A 13,229-nucleotide genomic window follows, 5' to 3' on the forward strand; every position below is an offset into this window, starting at 1 on the left:
ACACTTCACATATGATTTTCAATTTTTCCCATGGTGGCCATGAAACTAATCCATAACTGCTATGAAAAATGATCATTGATCAATGTTGGGTAGAGTCTTTGGAGTCCGAAGAATGGATTTAATAATTAGTCCTATCCAACTACAATGTAGAAACCAAAAAGACTAAGCCTTCATCAGAAATCCTAAAAGTCTTGATTTTCATAGAAGCACAAATATAAATAATAAAAGGATACAGGAATAGAAATCATTTATGGCTGAAAGACTAGTAATCTCTACATCTGATGTCATAGAGAACTTCTTGACAAGTTTGGATTTGTTCTTCTGTTTATATCTGCAAAAGACAATAATGTTTCCAGTTAACCTATACTGCTGATATCCTTCCTAATCCTAAATCCCAATAGTTATACATGCATTATTTTTTAATATCACATTAAATACAGAAGCAAATTTTAAGATTTATTATATTGATTAATTAAAGCACTAGCAATTAAAATAGAGTTCATATTTATAGCACAAATAAAATAAGTTGAATGAAGGGAGGAAAGAATAAAATTCTAAAAAAGATATACATACATATGTTATGTAAATCTATAATAAATGGAATTTCCCCTTCATTGCACAGAAAATTCCCTCCTCCATTAATGTAGAATTTAATAAATATTCATAAGGATTGCCTTCCCACCCACCACCCTTCCCCAGTTCCAAAGATTAGTTATAATTGCATGTAAAAAGAGTCTTAGACACTTACAAAAATGTACAGGAAGCCATAGATTGGCTTCAGAAAAAATAGCTGCTGGCATATGCATAAATGAGGAGTGCCTACTAACAAAGAGAATATCCTGCCTATACCTGATGTAAGTGTGGGGAAGAACTGAGGAGTTATCTAGGGCTGAGAATGCATGATAGATGAAGATTCCCAAGTAAACTGAAACAAGAAGAAGAAAAAAGTAGGATAAAGGAGCCAGAAAGAGATCATCACCAATAAGAAAAATAATTGTTCATGATTGTATAATGTATTATGGTTTGTAAAGCTCTTTCTTTATAACCTACACTAACTGTACTAATCCCATTTTCAGATATGGAACTGGGCATCAGAGAAAATAAGTGACTGTGGAAATCTAAATAGCTAGTAAGTGGCAAATCTTACTACCAATCTAGCACTTTTGTTTTGTTCTGTTCTGTTCTGTTTTGGTTTTAACAACTTCATGATGCCTTCCTTCAAAACAAAACCGGTGTAAAGAATATTCTGGGACTGAAGTATCACTAGCAGATAATGAAACTAAGAATCAACAGGTTGACAATACAACTGTAACACTTGTTGGAGGAGCCTGGCTGGTGTTAAAACACTATCAGATGGAGTGGATGTTTGAAGTTAAGTAAGCTGACTCTACTTAATATAAATAACTACAAAGGCTACTATTTACCACCAAGTAGATAGTAGCAAGTGTTAGCCTGCCCCTCTATTTGATGGAAAGATTAGAGTGTAACATGTACCAAAAACTCTTATTTGTATTAAATTAACAAATGGATAGAATACAAGAAGTCACACTTCCAAGCACAGAATCATCAGGGAGAAATGACCTTCTTATTCGATGGTTATAGTACTCATTAGTGGTATCTTGGGCCAAGATGGGAACTTGTGGGTGAGGAAGAATAACCATCCTTCCTATGTGTCAATCTAACTTTTAGACTACACATTTTCATACTCCATGATCCATGATTTTAATGATGTGGGTATACCCACCAATAATTCAAATATAAGCCCTCTTAAACTTTAGTAATGAGTTTCATCACTTGGAACAGCTGAAAAATTTCATCAGTTAATGGCCAATTTCTTTTCATTAATTCATTCAGCAAAGATTTGTTAAGCATCTCTGATTTTCCAGGCACTATACCAGGTTCTAGTGATAAAAAGACAAAAACAAAACTTTCCTTGCCCTCAGGGAACATACATTCTTTTGGGAGGTTTGAGGATGTGGTCAATTTGTATGGAGAAGGTTAAATGCAAAATGTATAAGGCACTGGGGCAGCTAGGTGGCACAGTGGATAGAGCACCAGCCCTAGAGTCAGGAGGACCTGAGTTCAAATCCGGCCTCATACACTTGACACTTACTAGCTGTGTGACCCTGGGCAGGTCACTTAACCCCAATTGCCTCACTAAAAAAACAAACAAACAAACAAAAAATGTGTAAGGCACTAGCAACACAAGGCAATAGGAAAGGCTTCATATGTAGGAGTCTCAGAGTTTAAGTGATTTGTCTGTAGTCACACCACTATTAAGCATTACAGGTAGGATTTAAACCCAAGCTTTCCTGACTAAGAAAAGTACTCTACAATAATATGCTGCCTCTTTCACGTAATCACAAAGTTTTACTACTACATGGTTGTGGACAAGATGATCAAGTCACTGTATCAAGTCACAGGCAAGAGAGAAGTCACTGAAAATAGATCATAAAAGTTGAGCTGCTTATCCAAAGTTCTCTCTCTCAAAAACTGGAAATAGCTGTGATATATCGAAACCTTTGACTGAAATAATTTCTTTGCTATAATAGGATTTTATCTGCTAAAATTCATTTTTAACTTATAAAAGCTAGATATAGCTTGTATAATGGAGAGAGCTGACCTCAAAGCCAGAAAGAGCAGGGTTCAAATCCCACGTCTGACACATAGTGGCAGTGTGGTCTTGAGCAAGTCACTTAATCTGTCAGTGGCTCGGCTGCCTAAGTGCAACTCTTCAAAATTTAAGGTGCAGCGAAGATGCCAATCTGCATTGGTAGAGGGAATGTCCTCTCCTAGGAGTTCCCGCAACCAACTGAATCAGTCTCATCTCTCTGAAATAAAAAGTCACTCAAACTATTCATTTAATTGCCAGATCAAATTTACCTATATAAAATATTAAGGGAGGAGGGAATAGAGAAGAAACAGGGCTGGGGCATATAAGAAAAGTAAAAACTAGTATAGTAGCTAGTGGCTATTAGGGTCAAATAAATTTTTTTTGCAAAAAAAAAATGATAGAGAACAATGGGAAAGATGGAGGGAAAAGAGGCAAGTAAGGGAAAGAGACTGAACAAAATATGAGGATAAGTCTGGAAGCAGGAGTCATTCATCAGTCATTAGAAATTATAGAATTACAGAAAGTGGTAAAGAGGTTAAAGGGGAAAATAGACATTTCTTTATCTGTGAATGAAGGGAATAAGTGTGAGAATAATTTTAGAGAAAGCCGTATGGAGGTAGAACATAGAAAAAAGCCATAATTATTTTACTTGTGATACTACATTTCATTTCTGAGTGAAATGCAATATTGTAAATGAACAATAATTATTAGTAATGGAGAAACTATAGCAAAAGTTACAATAGAAATAACATTTATCAACTGCTAACTTTTTGGTAATCACTTAAACTAACCATGTTTTTAGTTGTAAAACTGGAAAAAAAATGTACTAACCCTTAAACTGGTGATTCTGACATATTATCTCTATTAACCATGGGCAAGTCATTCAAATTTAATTTCTCAGTTTTCTCATCTGCTAAACGAAGATAATATTTGTACATCTCCATTGCATTATTGTGAAGAATATTTCAACAAAGGAAAATTTAAAATAATGTGTATTATAAATCTGAAAAATGTTCTTCTATTATCCAGTTTACCAAATGTTTGCTTAATTGATATTCGAGAATAATTCTACTCAACTTTGTGATATAAAAATGTAGATGTGTAAATATTATGCTTTTAGGAAATGTCATTTTCTTTCATCCCAGAAGAACATACAATCAATACAAATATTTAAAATGCACAAAGAATAGTTTTGCCTACCTTTTGATCTCATCTTTGTGTGGGTCAATATGATATTTGAGTAGGTGAAATTCAGAGCCAGAGGATAGCAATATAAAACCATCCATATAATAAAACTGTGTGGCTCGTATAGGTTTACTTAACATGTCCTTGTCCTGAAATGCAAAAGTTGGAATTATTTCCAAAATATAACCAAACCATTATAATAGCAATTAACCCTGTTTTAAATATTTGATATTTCTATTTTAACTCCCAACTTGCAATCCATCCAAGTTTATAAGCATGATTTGTTGAGTAAAAATTATAGTATCTTCTTATAAATAACCATTCTTATTTCGAAAACAATTATATAATTCTAACTACTGCTCCTAAAAGTGAATCTTTTAATTTTCAGGGTTTTTAATTTTTTTAACATGATAAGGTTTGCAATAAAGTACTTGTTAGGAAATGTTTTGTTAAAAGCAATTCAATTTTTTGTTCAAATCCTCCTAATACTTTATAATGTTAGTCTGAAGTTTTTGCCACCAAATTTATGCCTCATAATATATATAAATATGATTTATGGATTCTAATATTTGCAATGTCTATTTGTTTTTTTTAATCATCTACTTTTGGCTATAAGTTAAATGTCTCATCCACACTTTGGTGACCTCATCTTGCTTAATAAAACCTCTTCTTTATTACTCTTTCTTCCCCTTTTTGCATTCAGTCTACTAAAAAAGTAAATGTTAAATCATCTTTAAATTCTCACTATTTTTCATGTCATATACTTCCTGTAGCACCTTCCTTGGCTCTTTTTACATCATAATAAAGAGCTGAGTTTCTTGTCATTACCTTAAAAGATCACTACCATATGAATCTTGGACACAAAACTTCATCATCCACTATTCTGCTATTTTGGTTCAAAATTTGCATATCATTACCCTATCCCCTTCTCATTCTCTATATCTATATTGTATATGGTTCCCTACAATTTTCTCTAATATAACTGACTTTTCTCCATTATAATGTACTTTATTCATGTGACTTTTTCTTTTCTATTAACATTTCCTCAAATATAAAATGGTATTACAGTACCATACATGGAAAACAACTTAACTTATGCTATTCTTTTTTTTGGGGGGGGGGGGTAAGGCAATTGGGGTTAAGTGACTTGCCCAGGGTCACACAGTTAGTAAGTGTTAAGTGTCTGAGGCCGTATTTGAACTCAGGTCCTCCTGACTCCAGGGCCAGTGCTCTATCCACTGCGCCACCAAGCTGCCCCACTTATGCTATTCTAACACAAAATAACTCCCTTCTAAACTTGTTCCAAATATTTTGTCAACTTCAGGTTATAACTTAATAATTCATAGGTGTGTTGAGCTCTATGTGTAGAACACAAGCATCAACGAGTAAACATGTCAATTAAGCAACACATTTTCAATACATACAAAATTACCCATAGTGCATTCATATTTTAATCCTCTAATAGATTAAAAATGATGGAACAATTAAACAGTATTTCAACTTAGAAGTTTTTGTAATAGCTGAGAGTTTTATGGTCAGAAAACTGTTCATTTGGAAATGACAGAATGTATTTGATATGAATTATTCATTACCAGAAATACTGTAGACTCTGCAGTCTTAACTGACCAGATCCTTAATGTTCTGTCTTCTGAAGCAGAAACTAACCATTTCCTGTCTTGACTCCAGCCAACTGAGGTTACCGCTCCATCATGACCTTACATGAAAAACACAGCATGAAAATATCTTAACATGATTTCTTGACATCTAGACATTATAAAAAGAGAGTCCCAATTTGCCTAACATCTTTATGTAATACATTAGAAATTTCATAAATAATGAAGTCAGAAGCATTTTCTGGTAATTGTCTAGTGCTCTTGTGATACTGGATAATATAAGGTTACAGTCTGGTAAAACTCATAAAAATTTTCAAAGTATTTTTGTCACCATCACTTCTGGGTCTAGATGTTCACTGACTATCCCTTTAATAATATATTCTGACCTGTAGTTTTCAGATTCTGTTCTCACAGTTTTGAAAAATCAGGTCATTTGCCTTTCTGAAGTTAAAATAACAGTGCAGTAACAGCCAACACATCTTTCCATCTCCCAGGATAGATTTCATTTGAGCCAGGTGATCTGAACTCACTAAGGACAGCTAGGTGTTCTTATTATGTTCTTATTTGTAATGGATGCCAAATCTCTGTTAGCCATGTTCATTCTGTTCTTTCTAGTCCAAAGGAAAAGAAAACAGAAGCCAAATAAAAATTGTGAAACTCTGCCTTCTGTCTGTTGTCACTAATCATCACATCCACCTTGAGCAACAGTACTATCCTTTCTTCAATCTTCCTCTTCCCCTCCTCAGAGTTAAACGTGTTGTCCTTAATTTTCTAACTAGCCACAGGTCACTGTGAGCTTCAACACTTGTGACGTTCTTCTTGTGGTACCATGCACTGCTTTTGTATTGATCTCATTAACAGGGTTAGAGTATAACTATATCGTAGAATGGGGGACAAGCACATGCACACAGGACCTCTGGCTGGATCTTCCTGTGTTGGAGAGGTTGAACAAGTCTGTTTCCAGGAGAGAAAGGGTGAACAATATGCTAGGGATGTGCCTTGGAGAAACGAAGAAGCATGAAAAAACACTCTGTAAATTGGTTCCAGTCTGCTAACCATGTCGTTATGGGATGTCTTTTCCATGAGCTACACAGCCAAAACTGGGAGGGTCTACACCAAACACCAAGAAGCAAATCCTCTGCCATTTATTTCTACTGTAGCTGTTCTTTTAGTATATGCCTCTCTTTGTTTAACTCTTTGACTGACTTCATCCACTGAAGGACAATGCTGTAAGGGGTGTGAGGCCTTCTTCCTTCTAAGGCATCAGTATTTGGGCTCTAAATTTATGTTTTTCTATTCTAGGCAAAAGGATTAGGGCCTTGTGATGTTTAAAAGGGCAGGAGGAGCTTCTAGGTCCCCTGGTATACCAGCATCCCAGGATCCAGGTACTGGGGCCAGTTCAGCATCAATACCCTGAGAAACAAAGAATGACTTTTGGGACCCAGACCTGCAGTAGCTAAAATGAAGATTCATCAAGCAGTCATGCTGAATCTGGACTTAAATTTGCTGAGACCAATGCAGTATAGGAATTAAGCTAATTCCCAGAAACTAAGGTAAGATGAGGGAGAATGTGTCCCTGAAATGTTTGGGGAAAATGTTTGTACTTTTGTCCTACCTTTATCTTTGAAGTAAATAACCCTTTGTAAATGCTAATCAAAGTTAAGTGGTTAAATGGAACTAGGGCACTAAGAAGTTTCAACATATAAAGATGGGGGGGGGCATGACTCCTTAGGGTAGCCCTAGAACCTTGAGAGGGAGAGGTAATGGCTTGACTCTAGGATAGTAGCCAGAAGAATTCCCATTCAACAAGCATGGAGGCTTCCTGGCACATAGTAGGTGCTATATAAATACTTATTCCCTTTTCTTCTCCCTTGTGGTAAAATGTCATAAAAACAATATATAGGGAGGGACTGGGATGGGAGTAGAATGGGGAAGGGGTATTGTCCTAAAATGAAAAGGAAAGGAGGCTACTTAAAAGCATCCCCATAAAGCAGTAAGTATATGCCTGGTAATTTAAATTATTTCCATCTAAAATGAATTACAAACACTTTTCACACAAAGTCAGATCTAAACTGGAAAAATATTAACTGCTCATGGGTAGGCCTAGTTGATATAATAAAAAAGACAATTCTACCTAAATCAATCTACATATTTAATGTCATACCAAACTACCAAAAAATTACCTTATAGAGCTAGAAAAAATAATAAAATCCATCTGGAAGAACATAAGGTCAAAAATATCAAGGGAATCAATGAAAAAAAATGTGAATGAAGGTGGCCTAGCTGTACCAGATCTAAAACTGTATTATAGAGTGATAATAATCAAAACAATATGGTATTGACTATGAAATAGAGTGGTGAATAAAGGGAATAGATTAGATAGCCAATATATTGTAGTAAATGAGCATAATAATCTAGTGTCTGATGAACCCAAAGATCCAAGTTTGGAGGATAAAAACTCATTATCTGACAAAAACTGCTGAGAAAACTGAAAAAGAATATGGCAGGAACTAGGTATAGTTCAATATCTCACATCATATACCAAGATAAAATCAAAAGGGATACATGATTTAGACATAAAAGGTGATACCATACGCAAATTAGGAGAGCATGGAATAGTTTACCTGTCAAATATATAGATAAGAGAAGAATTTAGGACCAAACAAAAGATAGAGTATATTACAAAATATAAAATAAATAATTTGGATTGTATTAAATTTAAAAGATTTTGCACAACTAAAACCAATGCAACCAAAATTAGAAGGAAAACAGAAACCTGGGTGAGGGAGAGGAATTTATTACATGTATCTCTGAAAAAGGCTTCATTTCTCAAATATATAGAGAACTAAGCCAAATTTATAAGATTATATGTCATTCTTCAATTGATAAAATGGTCAAAAATAAGAAGAGGCAATTTTCAGACAAAGAAATCAAGCTATGTATAATCAAATTTTAAAATACTCTAAATCCTATTGATTAGGGAAGTGAAAATTAAAAGAATTCTGAGGTACCACCTCACATCTATCAGATTGGCTAATATGACAAAAAAGAAAAATGATAAATATTGGAGAAAATGTGGGAAAATTGGAACACTAATGTACGGTTGATAGAGTAATGAACTGATCCAACCATTCTGGAGAGCAATTTGGAATTATGCCCAAGGAGCTATAAAATTGTGCATACCCTTTGACTCAGCAATACCTCTACAAGGTCTGTATCCCAAAGATATTTTTTTTAAATGGGAAAAGGACCTATTTGTACAAAGGTATTTATAGCAGCTTTTTTTTCTGTGGTGGCTAAGAATTAAAAGTTGTGATGTCCATCAATTAGGGAATGGGTGAACAACTTTTAGTTTATTATTGTGATGGATTACTATTGTGTAATAAGGAATTATGAAGGGGCAGCTAGGTGACACAGTGGATAAAGCACCAGTCCTTGATTCAGGAGGGCCTGAGTTCCAATCTGGCCTCAGACACTTGACACCTACTAGCTGTGTGACCCTGGACAAGTCACTTAACCCTCGTTGCCCCACAAAAAAAGAAGAAGAAGAAGAAAAATGATGAGGAGGTTGCTTTTGGGAAAACCTGCAAAGATTCATATGAATTGATGCAAAGTAAAGTGAGCAGAACAAGAACATTATATACAGTAATATTATACAATGATCAACAGTGAATGACTTAGCTATTCTCAGCAATACAATGATCTAAGACAATTCCAAAGAACTTATGATGAAAATGCTATCCACCTCCAAAGAAAGAACTTATTATGGTATATTAAGAATGAAAACAGGGGGCAGCTAGGTGGCACAGTGGATAAAGCATTGGCCCTGGACTCAGGAGGACCTGAGTTCAAATCTGGCCTCAGACACTTGACACTTACTAGCTGTGTGACCCTGGGCAAGTCACTTAACCCCCACCAACCCCGCCAAAAAACAAAAAAAAAGAATGAATGAATACATAACCTGAATATGAAAGGTTACACTATAAAAAATTAGAAGAAAACAAGATCAGGCAGTCAATCAACAGACATTTATTAAGTATTTACTATGTGTCAAGTACTGTACTAAACACTAGAGGATATAAAGAAAGGGAGGGGGGAAAGTCCCTACCCTCAAAAAGCAGACATGTTAATCTTGGAGACAACATTTAAATAACTAGGTATGTGGAGGGTCTTGCGTGGGCTGATGATGAGTGAGATGAGCAGAACTAGAAGAACATTGTACACAGTAACATCAACATTGAGTGTTGATCTACTGTGATGGACTATATTCTTCTCGCCAATGCAATGGCACAGAAGAGTTCCAGGGAACTCGTGATGGAAGAGGATCTCCAAATCCAGGAAAAAAAAAAAAAGAACTGCAGAGTATAGATGCTAAATATAGATATATATATAGATGCAGAGTATAGATGCTAAATGTTTTTGATGCTGTTGCTTTTTTTCTATTTTGAGGTTTTCCATCGTCGCTCTGATTTTTTTCTCTTATAACATGACTAATGCAGAAATAGGATTAATGTTATTATATATATATATATATATATATAACCTATATATATAACCTATATATATATATATATATAACCTATATATATAACCTATATATATATTATATATATATATATAACCTATATCAGATTACCTGCTGTCTAGGGGAAGGGGGAGGGAGGGAGAAAAATCTGAAATTGTAAAGCTTGTATAAACAAAGGTTGAGAACTATCTTTACATGTAACGGAAAAAAAAATACTTTACTAATTTAAATAAATAAATAAATAAATTTTAATAAATAAATAACTAGGTATGTTAGGTGTATATACATATACATATATCTGTGCATGTACATATACGTGTGTGCAATATATATTATTGTGTATATATACACATACCTACGTACACACAAAGTTGTTGAGTTGTTTCAGTTGTGTCCAACTCTTCATGACCTCATTTGGGGTTTTCTTTGTATAGGTACTTGAATGGTTTGCCATTTCCTTCTTTAGCTCATTTTACAGATGATATTAAGTGACTTGTCCAGAATCACACAGATAATAAGCATCTGAAGCCAGATTTGAACTTGTGAAGATGAGGCTTCCAGAATCTAGGCCAGGCATTCTATCTACTGAGCCACCTGGCTGTCCTAGCTACACACAGAATATATGAAAGTATGCTGAAAGGACAGGGAATTCGCAGCTGGTAGGACTGGAAAAGGCCTGCAGAAGGTAGGATTTGAGTTGAGAGTTGAAGAAAATCAGCAAAACAAAGGGGTGGAGAAGAGAGGTCAGAGTATTCCAGGAATAGAGAGTAGCCATCACAAAAGCACAGGGATCCAAGATGGAGTGACATGTTTTGAGGAACAATAAGTAAAGCAACCAAAGTAGCTAGATCAAAGAAAAAGAATAAAGTATAAGAAGACTGGAAAGGTAGGAAGGGGCCAGGATGTGAGTGAGTGAGTGAGTGAGTGAGTGAGTGGGTTGGTCAGTGGGTGGGTGGGTGGATGGATGGATGGATGCATGAAAAAACATGTAAAAAGTGTTTAAAATGCACAAAGCACTGTGCTCAGTACTTGAGATACAAATAGAAAAGTAAGATAATCTTTGCTCACAAAGGACTTTCCAATGGGGAAGGTTTCAACCACAAATCAAATGGAAACTCCCATGGTCCTTTTAGGGACAACAGCAAAGCAGATGTCATTTCCACTGATAAAATCATTTCAATTTCTGCTGTTGAACCATATGACAGAGCCAAAGTCTCTGTTGGCAAGAACTTCCTTTTCTAGGTCTTCAGTAGGTTTGGCTATTGTGCCTGAAGGAGCAGTTGCCAGTCTGTCTCCACAGGGAATGTGGTGGTGATGGTTTGACTTTCCTGGCACATGCTACCTCTTCTCTTACTCTCATAGGGCCTTATAGCTCCCACCAGACTGGCTTGTCCACCTTTGTCTGGTTAGCAGTTGGTGAGGGTGGCTAGTCCCTTCTCCACAGGAGTTGCTTTCCCAAATGATGTGAAGACAGGGCTGGAATGCTGCCTAGCAGTCTGCAAGGTGCTGCCACTCCCAGGGCTCTTGTACTTATCTGCTTATAGGGAGCAGTACGTGAGCAGTTACTGCTGGCAGTGTTAAGGAATATGGGCCCTTTGTGAAGGGCTTTAAATATAAAGGATTTTATATTAGATCTGTAATGATTGGAATGACGTCACCTGCTGGAGACTTACTGTAGGAAAGCTCCACCATGAGGAGAAGGTCTCTGAGGGCAAGACCATGAGTCTTTTCTTTGGCGTCAGGAAGTGACGTTTGTTCATGGGTACTGTCTGTCAAGGCCACCAGCCAATCAACTTTAAGAGCCTCCCATTTCTGGGATGAACACACGAAGCAGGAAGCAGATGCTGGCAGGAGAGTTCACTCTCTTTTGGTTCCTGACCTGGTCATGGTGGAGGCTAGACTGCAGAGGACTTCACAGGGGAGTTGAGGAAAGATAGGACTGCCAGGTTGTAGGAATTCTGTTCTCAATCTTCCTCTTTCTTTTACTATCTTTCAATAAACCCTTAAAAACCTAAACTTGTTTATCAGTGATTTTAGTCAGTTTCCCCCCCCAAACTGGGGGGACAGATTAGAACCTACATTTAGAAACTTAAATTACACAGATCCTAGAGGTTAATAGGGAGGCACTGGAATTCACTGAACAATAGGGTTGATGTGATCAGACTTATGTTTTAGAAAAATCATCTGGCAACTGAGGATGAACTGGAGTGGGAGAGACTTGAGGCAGGGAGATCAAGAATCTTTCATAGCTATGGATGGCTAGAAGGAAAATTGTTAACAAAAGGAAGGCTAGGGGCAGCTAGATGGCGCAGTGGATAGAGCACTGGTCCTGGATTCAGGAAGACCTGAGTTCAAGTCTGGCCTCAGACACAACACTTACTGGCTGTGTGACCCTGGGCAAGTCACTTAACCCCAATTGCCTCACCAAAAAAAGAAGGAAGGCTAGAGGAGAGCATAAAAGATAAAACATTTTAATTTTATGAAATGTTTTTACAGAAATGAAATAAATGCAGCAAAATAAGAAGAGGAGATGGCAAGTGAGGGAAATATATCAAATCTCATTAAGGGTCTGATATCCAACTTATAGGTATTTAACATATTTATGTCCAAGAGCTATTGCACAATGAATAAGTGGCAAAAAGATTTTTTAAAACTGTACTCAAGGGGCAGCTAGGTGGCACAGTGGATAAAGCACTGGCCTTGGATTCAGGAGGACCTGAGTTCAAATCCGGCCTCAGACACTTAACACTTACTAGCTGTGTGACCCTGGGCAAGTCACTTAACCCCAATTGCCTCAAAAAAAGAAAACAAAAAAAACCTGTACTCAGAGTAATATTTGCTAACTATTAATAGCCATATAGAAGAGCATTCCAAATCGCTAACAATAAAGGAAATGCAAATCAAAACAATTCCAAGATTTCATTTCATACTGATGACAAAAGATGTACAGTCACTTCATTAAACCACTGTTGGAACTATGAATTGATCAAACCATTCTGGAAAGCAGATTGGAATTATTATTTAAAATAACTAAGATATAGGGGCAGCTAGGGGGTACAGTGGATAAAGCACTGGCCCTGGAGTCAGGAAGGCCTGAATTCAAATTCAGCCTCATACACTTAACACTTACTAGATGTGTGACCCCAGGAAAGTCACTTAACCCCAATTGCCTCACCAAAAAAAAAAAAAATGACTAAGATATCTATACTCTTTTCTTTGGCCATCTCATTATTAGGCATATATACCTTAAGAATATCAAAGGCAGGGCAGCTAGGTGGTACAGTGGATAGAG

General features: G+C 36.2%; 1 protein-coding gene across 1 annotated transcript in view; it reads right to left on the reverse strand.

Moving 5' to 3' along the window:
* The window catches only part of WDR27 (WD repeat domain 27), a 164,267-nt gene that overhangs the window by 88,280 nt on the left and 62,758 nt on the right, over positions 1–13,229 (reverse strand). The window contains exons 19-21 of the mRNA XM_044003517.1: positions 5,392–5,513; positions 3,815–3,948; positions 234–331 (exon numbers count right to left, since the gene is read on the reverse strand). Coding sequence (XP_043859452.1) covers positions 234–331; positions 3,815–3,948; positions 5,392–5,513 — 354 coding nt within the window. The remainder of the gene's footprint in view (positions 1–233; positions 332–3,814; positions 3,949–5,391; positions 5,514–13,229) is intronic.

Source organism: Dromiciops gliroides, chromosome 4 (genome assembly GCF_019393635.1).
Source record: "Dromiciops gliroides isolate mDroGli1 chromosome 4, mDroGli1.pri, whole genome shotgun sequence".
In the NCBI taxonomy this organism is placed as follows: Eukaryota; Metazoa; Chordata; class Mammalia; order Microbiotheria; family Microbiotheriidae; genus Dromiciops; species Dromiciops gliroides.